At 56.0% G+C, this 13,129-nt stretch overlaps 4 protein-coding genes across 4 annotated transcripts; 2 read left to right on the top strand and 2 right to left on the bottom strand.

Annotated features, from left to right (window-relative positions):
- Positions 1-373: 373 nt before the first annotated feature.
- Positions 374-2,332, bottom strand: C8Q71DRAFT_565994 (WD40-repeat-containing domain protein). The gene is made up of 4 exons (XM_047919395.1): positions 2,208-2,332; positions 2,065-2,133; positions 1,940-2,011; positions 374-1,881 (listed from the first exon to the last, which is right to left on the bottom strand). Exons 3-4 carry the CDS (start codon positions 2,004-2,006, stop codon positions 488-490), a joined length of 1,461 nt encoding a protein of 486 aa, XP_047779910.1. The 5' UTR covers positions 2,007-2,011; positions 2,065-2,133; positions 2,208-2,332; the 3' UTR covers positions 374-487.
- Positions 2,333-2,762: 430 nt separating this feature from the next.
- Positions 2,763-5,542, bottom strand: C8Q71DRAFT_898608 (WD40-repeat-containing domain protein; the record flags this gene model as incomplete). Its single annotated transcript, XM_047928778.1, has 6 exons — positions 2,763-4,154; positions 4,205-4,289; positions 4,343-4,399; positions 4,458-4,499; positions 4,548-5,163; positions 5,220-5,542. The coding sequence occupies 6 exons, from the start codon at positions 5,540-5,542 to the stop codon at positions 2,794-2,796; spliced, it is 2,484 nt and encodes an 827-aa protein (XP_047779909.1). The 3' UTR covers positions 2,763-2,793.
- A 2,574-nt stretch (positions 5,543-8,116) lies between these two features.
- C8Q71DRAFT_754926 (uncharacterized protein) lies at positions 8,117-10,270 on the top strand. The gene is made up of 5 exons (XM_047923520.1): positions 8,117-8,194; positions 8,260-8,288; positions 8,354-8,415; positions 8,468-9,421; positions 9,483-10,270. Exons 4-5 carry the CDS (start codon positions 8,509-8,511, stop codon positions 9,914-9,916), a joined length of 1,347 nt encoding a protein of 448 aa, XP_047779908.1. The 5' UTR covers positions 8,117-8,194; positions 8,260-8,288; positions 8,354-8,415; positions 8,468-8,508; the 3' UTR covers positions 9,917-10,270.
- A 577-nt stretch (positions 10,271-10,847) lies between these two features.
- Positions 10,848-13,041, top strand: C8Q71DRAFT_796295 (EAP30/Vps36 family-domain-containing protein; the record flags this gene model as incomplete). The annotated part of the gene is made up of 6 exons (XM_047925665.1): positions 10,848-10,960; positions 11,074-11,845; positions 11,902-11,983; positions 12,042-12,533; positions 12,589-12,756; positions 12,806-13,041. 6 exons carry the CDS (start codon positions 10,848-10,850, stop codon positions 13,039-13,041), a joined length of 1,863 nt encoding a protein of 620 aa, XP_047779907.1.
- Positions 13,042-13,129: the final 88 nt, after the last annotated feature.

Below are 13,129 nucleotides of genomic sequence, written 5' to 3'. Positions count from 1 at the left end.
CCCTGAGGCCCGCTAGTTCTTAGTGAGGAATAGTGGGCCAGCACATCGTTCAATAATGAAGGGGAGCTTAGACAGACGAGGATACGAGGTGACCCAACGTTCGATGCGGCGAACAGACTCAGGTGTGGCGGTAGTAATGAGCAGGCTGAGGCTGCAGCGCGGAGAGGATCATAAATTTACACTGCATCAAGATTCAAGATTCAATATTCAAGCTTCAAGACGCGGTGGACAGACGAGGAAGTTATTTATTACCTTGTAGATCCAACATACTTAGTACGTCAGTGAGATACATAACTTCGATGAGCTATTAACCTGTCGCATTTGTACTTACTGAATTGTAGCCTAGCCCACAAGCCCCTGAGCTTGCTTATTGGTAGCAATACAATTCGAGATTGGAGCTGTTAGTAGCAGGACGAAAGGTAAGTTATAAGAGCAGAAGTTACAAGATTACATTGAAGCAAGCTGTCCGTGGAAATCCTCTTCGAAACTAGACGTCACGGTCCTCTTTCTGCTCATCCTCTTCAACCTCCTCCTCCTCCTCCTCCTCCTCCTCCTCCTCCTCCTCCTCCTCCTCCTCTTTAGGTTTGTCTTCTTCTTCGGCTGTGCCACCTTCCTCTTCTGCCTCCTCGCCATCATCAGAAGGGGGAGGAGTGGGAAGGTCACTGAGCTGCCAGAGTCGCACCCGACCATCATCCGCTGCAGAGACCACGCGCTCATTATCTGGGGAGAAGCAGATGCGAGTGATGATGTCTCTATGCCCCGGAAGCCGCGCAATGCGCCTGTTCGTCTCCGTGTTCCAGATCGACAGCGAGTAGTCTTCGCCACCCGCGGCGACATACTGGCCATTCGACGACAGCGTCGGCGAGCTCGCGAACTCGGAGCCTCCCTCGATGGTGTCGAGCAGCTCGGCGCTGTACGAGTTCGCGACCTTCACGATGCCTTCGCTGGACACAGACAAGACGCGCTGTCCGTCCGAAGAGAAGACCGCCATCCAGACTGACCCGGAGTGCTCGCTGATCCTCATGAACTCGTCTCCCGATTCAGCGCTCCACACCCTTGCCGTACCGTCGTCGGAGCTGGTGACCAGCCTGCGGCCATCGGGGGAGAAGGCGACTTCGTAGATGACCCCATCGTGTCCCTGGAATTCCCGGAGGGCGGCTGCATCCGTTGCATTCCACAGACGTGCAACGCCGTCCGCCGCACCTGAGAGGATGCGCGATCCGTCTGGCGAGAAGACGACGCCAAGGACAAGCGCATCGTGGTCGGTCGTCGATGCACGCTCGGTATAGGTTTCGGTGTCCCATAGCTTGACAGTGGCGTCTACTGCCGCGGAGGCAAGCGTGCGCCCGTCGGGTGAGTACACGACGCAATTCACAAACCCATCGTGGCCCGTGAGCGTTGTTATCCTTTCGCCCGTGGTGAGATCCCACACGATGACGACGGCATCGCGGTATCCAACTGCGAGTGTCGTCGCATCAGGCGAAAATGCAAGAGCGCATACGTAGTCGGTATGCTCGATATCGCGCAATTCATGCAGCAACCTGCGCGTGTTCGCGTCCCAAACGAGGATAGAAGAGTCTTCAAAGCCAGCGGCGACGCGATCTTCCCGCCTGGAATACTCCAAGGCGGTAACACCTCCTCTTCGCCCATCAGCAGAGTTTAGCGGGAAGGGGAGGACGGCGGGATCAGCATCGAGAGCCTTGAACTCTGCAGTGATTTGGTTGTTCTCCCCTGCCGGGCCCAAATTGAGGTTGTCGAGAGTATGCTCTAGGGGTGGGTCTGTCTCCTCTTCGTTCTGAGGTACGTGGAGGTCTTCGCCCTGCGCTTCCAGCACGTCTTCTTCTGTGGCGCGACCTTTGCCCTTGTCCACTCTGGACGAAGCTGCTTCGCGAATATGAAGATGAGCTGGATGTAGCGTACGGACGTGAAGCAGACTAACATTCGGCCTCGTCAACATCCTCATCGATTTCAGCGTCCATCGCTGATTTCGGGATATCCTCAGACATGATTGCTAGTGTGTATCGTTAATCGGTAGCCGAGTCGTGTCAATGATAGTCGACTGACCTCAGATGTGCTGCAATACGATCACTGGAAACACTACTTAGAGAGCACAACGGGATGTGGAACACGGGCAAGAGGTAGATGAGGGCGCGATAGAGATGTGTATCAAGGTTCTGTTCGAGGCTTATGAGTGACATGAGGCACACCTTGTACTGTCCAGTGCGCTATTGTATGTGCGATCTGATTGTGGTTCGCTCCTGCATGCACAGGATGCGTAGAACAAATTCAAACGCTTGAGCTGTGTGTATGGATCCAGTACTAGAGTTACAGTAAGGGTTCTGCCAGCGAGGGGACAGAGACAAGGCAATGAGGTTACAGGTACGCCGACGCTGCCAAATACACTGCCTCGTATAAGTGTGTACAGCCCTGTTGACAACTGCCTGCAGGAGAATGTCCATTTTCCGAGCGGCTGATCAGGAAGAGCTTCCGCGAACCACACAGCGCCCGTCGCAATCCCACGGTACCAGTGTATGTACCACCCTGTACCACCGGATAGTGACCCAAGGTCCGTGAGGCCGAGATATTTCAATCTTCAAGTGATATATCGAGGTTCATACACTAAGATGTGGCTGGGACGATACCCTAGGTATATAGATGACAGAAGATTATACAAGAATGCGTACAATGCTACACAGATAATTCATGGGCTCAGGCGACAGTCACTCCGATAAAATACATTTGTCCTATACGTTACCTTTCATGTAACGACAACCGCCCGATACACCCATTGAATCACAGTGCCACAGCAGGGATATACTGAGGACCATCCAACCTCCAGAGCCGCACAGAGCCGTCATCCGAGGCCGTGACCAATCGCTTGTTGTCGGGCGAGAAGACGACCTTGTTGATGTTGTCCCTGTGCCCACTGAACTGCCTGGTGCGCTGTTTGGTCTCCATGCTCCACACGGAAATGGTGTGGTCCTCGCCACCAGCAGCGATGTACTTGCCATCCGGCGAAAACGTCGCTGCGTTCGCGAGGTCGTCACCACCGTCGATGGTGTCCAGCACCTCCGCGCTGTACGAGTCGCAGATCTTCACGGTTCGGTCGCTGGCGGCGGAGAGGATGTGCCTCCCATCCGCTGAGAAGACCGCCGCCCATACGGATCCCCGGTGTTCTCGGAGGGTCATGTACAACTCTCCGAATTCCGCGCCCCAGACCTTCGAGGACCCGTCATCTGAGCTCGTGATGAGCCGGTCACCGGCAGGAGAGAACGTCGTCGTGTAGATGACTCCTTCATGACCCGACAGTGTGCTGGTGCGCTGTGCGTCGATGGTGTCCCAGAGGTAGGCTATGCCTTCGGCGCTCGCAGAGATCATGCGCCTGCTATCGGGGGAGAAGGCGACGCTCATCACCATAGCGTCGTGACCCTCTGTCGTGGCGCGTTCCATGCCCGTTTCCGCGTCCCACAACTTCACGGTTGAGTCCACAGAAGCGGAGGCGATCAGCCGTCCGTCGGGCGAGTATGCCACGCAGTTCACGAAGCCCTCGTGGCCGCGCAGGACCCGCAGCCTGTCTCCAGTGACGACATCCCAAACGGCGACGAAGTGGTCCCTGGAACCAGTCACGAGGCGCTGACCGTCTGGCGAGAATGCGAGCGAGCAGATCGAACCCTTGTGGCCTTCCAGCGTGTGTAATATCCGGCGATTATCGCCGCTCCATACGATGACAGTGGCATCCTCAAATCCGGCGGCGACCTTATTGCCAGGCGCTGAATACGCGAGCGCAAACACGCCGCCTTTGCGCTCGGCATCAACATCGTGTGGCATCTGCAGCAGGGAGTCGCTCGTTTCAAAACTCAGGCCAAACTTCTTCTCCTCCCCTTCCTCTGCGCGAGGAGGGTCTCTATGCTCTCCACCCGCATTGGTGCCACCGCCTGAGTTGGTGTCTCGGGTGGGGTCCGGGTTGGAGGCACCAGTTGAGTCACCAGGTGGGCTCTGAGTGGGATCTGAATCAGCTCGTGATGATGATTCCGTCTGGTCTTCGGGTGGTCGCTCTTCTGAGGTGGAAGGATTTTGTGCGCTCTGTTGGGCAAGGGCGGCACTTTCTGCGATGCGCTGGATTGTTATGGCGTCGTCGAAGTGTAACATGCCGACTGGGGACACCATGAGTACAATCCATCACTATGGACGTACAGGCACTCACGTCCATCGCTGGTGAGCTCGATTTCGGGTCGCAGGCTATCAAGAAATGCGGGTATGTCGTCTGGGATGGGGTATTCATCATCGGTCTACCGGATCAAACGTCAATGCAACAGCAGAAGTCGCGATGCAGGCTGACTACCTTGCACAATTCAAGGATATCACTGTCGCTCGCGATAGCTTCGGTTGCATCGGAATTCTGGAGAGCACGTCTGAGAACATTCCACAGTGAGGCAGATTATATGACAGCAGCGCACCTCCAGAATGTAGTCGAGTACGTAGTCAACCGGATCGTAGGACTGTGAACGTTCGTTAGTGACATTTCACGGACGCCATCAGACATGTACCTTTCTCTTCATGGGTGCCTCCTCAAACTCGTAATCGTCGTCATCACTGAAAGAGGACCCGTCCTGCGGCTCTGCCGCAGCTTCTATCTTCGGTGGAAGAACCAATCTCCTCTTCATCTTGAAGTAGTGCAGGAAGACACATTGATTTGCCTTCAGTTCCGCCTTCGGCACGATCTCCGGCTGCTCGCGATTCTTGCTCTTCTTGTTGTTGCGCTTGGGGCTGATCTGCGGGACCTGGACCATCCGGGTTCCAGGGCCAGTATGGTGGTCGACGGAACTGGACGACGACTCGACCAGCAGTCCGACGCCAACCTCTGCCATGGCTCCAATCCCTCCGCTCACGCTCACTTTCGCGTTCTTCGCCCGGTCAACGAACGCTGCTACAGCCCAGTGCGTCGTCTTGACCCACCCTTTGACGAACAGAATTTCGTCGAGTTTCTTTTCCATCCCGAGGGTTTCCGTAGCGTAATGCACCCAGCTGTCGATGTTCTTCTTCATGTAGCCCTTCATCCGGCGTGCCGAGTGAATCTCTAGGCGCGCTGCGGACGAGCCAACGACAACGCAAGCACCTTGATTGTCTATGCATTCGAACTCGAAGCCTGCCCTTGCGCCATGGCTGTAGCGACGTGAGACCTAGAACTACCCTTATCGAGAGGCAAAGAGACGACATACACAACAGCTTCCGTCTTGGCCCCGACTCGCTTAACGGTCCTGCTAAGCAAGGGACCTGCATCTATGGCGGTATTCGTCCGCCTGGGCTTCATGTCTATCGTGAACTTCTCGAAGTCGTCGGGGACGTTGTCGGGCTTGTTGTTCAAGGGATCGTCCTTCTCACGCATCGCGTTGAACATTCGGCAAAAGCCTCCCTTATCCAAGTAGCCGACGTCCCCCAGCTCTACCTCTATATCGTCTTCCATCGCCTCGGGCTGCCATAGCGGGTAACCCTTGCCACATTTAAAGAGCTCCTTCGCGTATACGTCCTCCGAAGACGCCATTCGCTGAGGTCGTCAAGAGTCAAATCAGAGCTGGAACGGAAGGGCAAAACAGATGGGCAGTAGCGGAAGGCCAAGATGGCAGAACGTAGCGTTGGCCACACGTCTTGCGCATTCAGCAGGTGAGTGGTATCTGCGGAGTCCGGACACGCGGCTGTGGTCGTAGGCTGTGCAACGACGACTTCTATAGTACTTAGGGTTGCTACATCATCATGCTCCGGCCCGCGCCAATGCTTGCCAGCTTCTCCGTACCAGGGTTTCATGTGACTGGAAGCAAAGCTTGAACAGCGTTACATCAGAGGACAGTACCTCTCGCAATAGACTTACCGCCTCAACGTCAACGACAAAGCCCAGGATTGCCTTCCTTCCTCTAAGCCGCGACCTGAGAAATCCGGGCCAGGTCATACTATCGGTGACCTGGTTCGCTTGATAGGCACCGACTAGCAAAGCACCCTTGCTAGTTGTGGAGAACACAGTCCAGTTCGAGGGTACTTATCTTTGCGCCATATCCGAGTCCTTCGCCAGGGGGTAATAGCGTGCATTCGGTAGCGGGCGGGTCATGAAGCCATGGGAGGAATGTATATGCACCACGCAATTAGTCGTCGTAAACGCGAAGGGCACAGAGGCGGTCATGATCAGCAAGTGGCCGTCGGCGTCATCGAAGTACATACCTTCAGGCAGACTGAGCAGTGAGTGCAACCCGTCTCCGCGTGACAGTAGGTAGCGTGACGGCCGTTACCCCTCCCCTACCTGTCACGAGCTCGAGGAATAGAGATCTCCGTAACACAGCCGACTCACTCTGGGAGTTTCAGTTTCCAGCAAATCGCAGATTCGTCTTGGCTCGTTATAGACCTGTACAACTCCAAGCGAATGAAAGGTGAAAAGGGACTTCGCTGCCAACGTTTCAAGGCAGATTAGGCCTCCATTCGACGTCAAGTCACGGTATACGTGTTAACAGCCCGGAACTGACTGGTACACGCTACACGAGGATACTGGATACCGCGGTCCTGGGACAGCATCGTCTCACACCTGCGGAGCATGCCATCTATTACTTTACGACTGCGGCAGGGCACTAATGTTTATGGTATGTTTAAAGTCCACTTGTTGCCGAAGTCACGCTGTTGTCGCCCATGCCACTCACGTCCCCGGTCAATGGCATGCAATAGGAGATCCGAAAGGCAATGCCAGACACGATCAGTCTCGTACCAACACCGAGAACCATCAATGAACGTCCTGGTCCCGTCCAGCCTCCTTCGACAGATCTTCAGCGTGCTAGACGTCTCTCATGCAGCATCCAGACTCGGAGATCGTTCGACGGGATGAGAAGAGCTTTCATCCCTGGCGTTATCAGACCAAGATTGCCGTGCATCTGGTTCGTTGGCAACGCCGGAACTGCGTCCGCTTCTCCAAGGTGCGAGGTGCGGGCACGTCTTCATCCCCAACGCCCCATACAGTATGAGCTGCATACCGATCAATTGCATGCATGCGATACGCGCCTGGTTTACCAGGTGTATTGGTTTGTGAAGCGGGCGCCAGGTAATGTGACTTCTACCTCGATTAGAGGAGGTTTTCAAGTTGTCTTCCTACAGGACGCGACTCGGAGTCCGCTGCATATACCGAAATTCCAGCTGGTCGACCCGACGCTCATGCCATGACGGTGTGATCGCTGTTCGAGTGGTCCATGGCAGAACAGGCTACAAGACACCCTACCAACCGGGATCTCGTCGACGCTCGTACGCTCCACAATCCTCCGAGAGTAGCCGGGCCATCCACCAAGTCCGATTTAACTCCTCGAGGATGCGTTCTCTTCTCTTCTATACACGCGGCCTCGTACCAAAATAACCTCCCCGCACTGATAGTGAGAATAGCTGACGATGGCGGCCACGACGGTGCTTCTTGACCGAGGGCGTACGTTGGCGCGAAGCCGTCCATAACCCCGTTCAGCAGTCGCGACGAACTGGAACCGCGTTCTCTCCATACACCAACGCGCCATACGTTCACCAGTCTGTTCATTGTAGCTCTGACCTGCAGAGACTCGTACAATGCAACGTAATGCGCGCTCAACGATTGGCCACATGTCCGCAAGCCGTCTTTGCGGAGTGCGGACTTCAAGTTGGTGGCCTGCTGAACCTTTCGTCGTCTCTTCCCACGACAGCTTCACGACGAGCGTCAGCTTGGTAACATTTAATCATGTCCGCGCCGACACCGCTCATCGTGTAGCGCTTCGACATAAATATAGCGTTGCGCACGCTAGCATGACTTCTCTTCTCGTACCAGGAGAGGCTCCAAGCGGCTTATAAGAATGTGGTCATGTTCCAGCGACCCCAAGTGCATCAGCCTCCGCCGTCGCTGCATCCGTTCGCCGGAGTCTCAAACCGCTGCCGCGCAAGGTCAGATGCTCTCGATCGTGTCGTGCCTGAGCTGATTGTCCGTATAAGTAGTGCTTACCTGCGGCCTGCTTTGCAAGCTGAGGCACCGAGCTTGTTCACCGTGGCCGTTTTTGGCACCGTTCAGGTAACTTTGTTGGTCCACCTGTCACAGGGCCAGGTACCGTGATGGGTCCTTACATGCAATTGCCAGTGCTCGGCCGCTGCTGCGCACTCAATCGTCACCCGTGCGGAGTTAAGTGCTTTCCGGCAGTATAGTTCTTTGACGGTTGGTATGGTGTTCGTACTTCAACCATGAAAAGGCACCTCTCTGACGGAACACTTTCTCTCCAGAACTACATTCATTCCTGACCTGAGGTGCTGTACGTACTGCTGGCTTCTCCGCCAACATTGCCATTTACAACTATCAGGTGCACCGGGCTTACAGACACTTTATATCATCCACCACCTCAGGTGACTAGTCGACTGACAAGTCGTTACAATACAGCTGTAAGCCTCATCACGCTGGTCTTCACTTGGCGCGACACTGACGTCCAACCAGAAGGGAACCCGCTAATACAGTCGTCTTCGAAGCTAGCGACGATGGGCTTCATCACCCCTACCAAAATGTTCCGCCGCCTTGTGCGTGCTTTAAAGCCCAAGCACAGGTGCAGCTCCCGCACCGCGCCCGGGACCACCGCACCCATTGCAAAGATCATGCCGCCTCCCGAACTGCCGCTCGAAGTGTACGAAGTCATCATCGATTTCACCTGGCCCGACCGCGAAACGCTCCTCGCCTGCGCGCTGACTTGCCGCGCGTGGCACGAGCGCAGCCGGTACAACCTCTTCTACCGCGTCGAGCTCTACAACCTCGACCAGCTCTCGCTGTACACCGCGAAGCTCGCGGCGGACCCGGGCCTGGGCCAGACGCTCAAGGAGCTCTACGTCACGCCGTACTACTCGCAGTCCCAGCTCTTCGGGTCGTTCCCGTTCGAGCTCGCGGGGAAGCTCTCGAATGTGCAGCGGCTTAGGATCGATATTCGACGAGACTTTTATCCGTATATCCACCCGGATTTCTACCCAATGTTCGCGAGCTTCGGGAGCGTCACGACCCTCGAGCTCCGCCGCATCCAGTTCCCGACGCTGAACGACTTTTCCATGCTGGTGTGCTCGTTGCGGAGGCTGACCAGCCTCTCGTGTTGGATGGTCGACTGGGTGAAGAAGACGTACGACGTCGAGGCGCTCCGGGATTGCAAGCAGTGTCTCAAGTTAACATCGCTCTCCGTGCGCGACATGGAGTGGTCAGCTGCCTTCGCGGATTGGCTTTTCGTGGCGGCCACTGTGCAAGATCTGCAGACTATCTGCGTGTCGCCTGTCGCCATCGGAGACGTCGAACACGTGGAGCGCTTGCTGACGGCTGCAGGCCCTTCGTTGCAACGCCTGGAGATTGGGATAGCTCCACGCCGTGCGACGAGGTCAAGAAACAAAACTGTGTCCGAGTGGGAGGGCGACGTCGGTACGTATTGACCATCATATTACCCAGGATCTGTCATCTTCTGACGCTTGGTCACCTGCAGGAGCGTATCCCCGTCTAATCTACAATACTTCACTCAGCTCGCTATGCCTCCACCTAGACGCAAAGAGCGACTGGGTTCCCGGACTACTCACCCAGACCAACTCCCCAGCCATTCGCGACATCACCATCCGACTACCGCAGCTTCGCAAGCCCACCAAAGTAAAACACATCCGATTTGACGCGCTGGACAGCATACTATCTCAGCCGCAGTTCGACGGCGTCCGACAGCTGGTCGTCGAGTGCGACGCCGGCGTCACGGTCGACACCCCAACCCGGATGGACGCGTACAAGGCGGAGGTGGCAACCAGGCTTCCGCTCTCGTCCGCCCGTCGGATAGTCTCCGTCCGACAACGCAAAGTGTCTGTGCCGATACGGAGACCAGTCGCGCCGAAGTCCTCGTCCGAAATGAAGCCGCAACTCTGGGACCCGTACTAAACTGCAGAGGAGCCGTTTGAGCGTTGAGGACATTTGGGACACTAGGATCCATGGACCTTCTAAGCGACTGGACTTCGGACTACACATTTGTTTGTGCAATCATTGGACTATAGGACGCTCCCTGGCGCCGCTGCATGTAACGATTAGACCGTCAATGATCATGGCAGAGTCTTCGGAGTTGGCTTGCAATTGCATTACTGACCGGCCATCTATCATAGCAATATACCTGTGTTGTTTTGGTAGCGACCTTGTCTAGTCCGTCAGTACTGTCGGCTGGTAGTGGTTTGCAGACGCAGAGTGTCTTCTGTTTGCTGACCACAAGCAATGAGCATCGCGGTGTGTGGGACGCGCGAAACACGCCTCACGTGGTCGTGTATGACGAGGACTCAGGAGCATCTGTCAGGATTCGGCGAGTCAAGAGGTCTCAACCATCCTTTCCCATAACAAGTCTACACTCTCAGCAGCACTACTTTGTTACTACGCGCAACATTGACAAGCCGATTTCAGTCCGTATTACTTGGAACTGACTGGCAAGACCGGCGCGGCTGCGTGACATGCAACATTGCAGAGTCGTGTGCGCCAGTAACTACGACCGTCTGCAACTATTGATTATCTCGAATTCGCTGGGCATCTCACAACCTCTGGTTTATGGGAAGATACTGCACCCTCAGACCTCTGTCGATCGCGTAGTATCGCAGACATTTGCTCACAGCCAGACTGCCCATCGAGGCGTCTACATCTAGCCTTCCGTGCAAGTCGCGAAGCACCGCACCGTTGCATACGGCCACTTGCAGTACACTCTGCCCATTGAAGTGAATAGACTGTTTGATTTGGAGGCTACCATCGTGCGTGTGCTCTCCGATCGTGATATCTCCAGTCGTTGAGAGACTGTATGCAGGGTTAGAGTGCTCACCACTACTGGCATTTCGTGATGAGTCTCAGACGATACACGAAGGGTGTGGACGGGACAATACCCGTTCAGGCCTTACTCTATGAGGATGAGGAGTTGTTGGCCTCTCAAGACGGCATCGGGATATACGATGGGTGAGTCTGCACAACATCTATGCAGCGTTCTACCCCTACCCTTGCTGTCCCACCCATTCCTCTTCTGAGTAGAGCATCCTTGTTGATGTTGTCTCTCCTCATCACCTTCTCAGCACCGATAAATCAGCCCCTCATCAATCTGGCATAGCGTACGCGACTACCCACCGCCTGTTCTACGTCGATGCGATGCATCCTGATGCACGCTCGTTCGAGATGGATCTCTCGCACGTCGCTCGGACGGAGTACTACGCAGGCCTCTTCACCAGCTCGCCCAAAGTAACATTGTATCTGCACCCCATCGAGACTCCTCCATCCCCAGTTGATGGACCATCAGGCGGCCTGGCAGCATCTGAAGACCCAGCATTCCTGTCTTGGACGTGCGACGTATGCAACTACCGCAATCCACCAGGTCTTAGCCCTGCTGCGTCTCGTATATGCGCCCTATGTGGCGTCCCGCGCTCAGCGACATCGTCGTCGACAGATGGCGAAACGACTTCGTCCGCCGCATACCAGCTTTCCTCCTCCCTCCCCTCTTCCTCCGGCAACTTCTCCCGCGTCACCACTTCTTCTTCATCCTCACCCAGGCCAGCGAGTCCACCACCTCAAGGCCCCAATGATGAGATTGCGTGCCCCATATGTACCTTCCTGAACCACCCTGCCCTCACGATGTGCGAGATGTGCGGCACGCCGCTGCCCAAGCGGGTAGCCCCTCCTCGCGCCTCGCAGCAAATCCATGCAAAGTCAGCGCCTGCATCCCGCCCGACGTCGCCGTTGCCGGACAAGGATGGTCCCGACTCGAGGATGATCAGGCTCAGTTTCCGTAAGGGCGGCGATAAGACGTTTTATGCTGTACTTCGACGGAGTCTACTTGGTAAAGGCTGGGAGGTGCGTCTCCGTTCAGCGTTCTGAGATATCGCATAGGCTCATACCGTGGTGTCTAGTTGAAGAGTACCAAGGCTGCGGCGAGCTCGCATGCACGAAACAAGTCCGCTCCTGGCCAGACATCCGGCCTTTCTGGCATTAGTGAGTTTCGTCCTACCAATCAAGCTTAATATTCCGTTGAACACTCTTCCTTTCACAGATGGCATCCTGCGCAACGTAGAGACCACCGCTGCGACCTCCCAGACCGACATGGAGGATGCACTGAAGGACTTCGAAGCGCTCACAGTCAAGTGGAGAGATATGGTCAAGCTCGCGCAAGACCTCAACGAGCGGCTCACCGCCGCGCCATCGACGTCCACCACCGCCTCTGCCCTCCCGTCCTTCACCACCCCCTCCGGCGCTGCACCAACTAGCGCGAACGCGGAGGTGCTTACGACACAGGCCGTAGAGCCCGAGGAAGCGACGTTCATCCGCTCGTCGCTCGCGCAGCTCGGGTTGCAGATGGCGAACGCTCCGGTTACGCTCGACATGATCCGCGACGAGCGGCGGTGGATCGAGGAGCTTGCGAGAGAGCTCGCGGGTGTACTGCAGGGCGGTGGGGGTAAGGAGAAACGCGAGGGGATCATGCGTCAGCGCGGCATCGTGGGGCTCGACGAGGTTTGGGGTGGGTGGAATCGCGCGAGAGGTGTCGGTGAGTAGATGACGCTTGTCCACTCACCAGCTTGTGCTGATATACACGTGAACAGCTCTCATTCCCCCGTCAACTTTCCTCCAAGTCATCCCACAACTCCCTCAACATACAGATCCGCCAATACACATGCGGACCTTCACTGCATCCGGGCTTTCCGTCGTGCACACACCGCCATATACCAAGGCGGCATTCACTGCTCGCCTCGTCGGGCTTCTCTCGCTTGGTACGCGCTCCCAGTCACGAGAGTTTGCGGCGTACTGATCTTTCTCTAGCCGGTCCCCAGACTACCGTCCAGGTTGCGCGGGAAGAGGCCCTTCCTATCGGGCTCACCCAGGAAATGGTGAACGAAGTCGAGGACGAGGGGGAGATCTGCCGAGACGAGGGTGGCTCGGGCCTGAACGTCACGGCCGGACTTTCGGGGAGCGGTTGGGCGAGTTCAGGCGGTGGCGAGGTGAGGCTCTGGGTGAACATATTCCAAGGATACGTGTGGGACGGACAGAAGCCATGACTGAGCATAGACGAATCACTCGACGTTCCATGTATTACGAAGAGCAGTATATTGAAGGACCATCCATGGTATTGTAGCTACACAAACC

The sequence above is a fragment of the Rhodofomes roseus genome, assembly GCF_022264815.1.
Source record: "Rhodofomes roseus strain CIRM-BRFM 1785 chromosome Unknown C8Q71scaffold_8, whole genome shotgun sequence".
Classification (NCBI taxonomy): domain Eukaryota; kingdom Fungi; phylum Basidiomycota; class Agaricomycetes; order Polyporales; family Fomitopsidaceae; genus Rhodofomes; species Rhodofomes roseus.
This window is presented reverse-complemented; position numbering and strand designations above follow the sequence as displayed.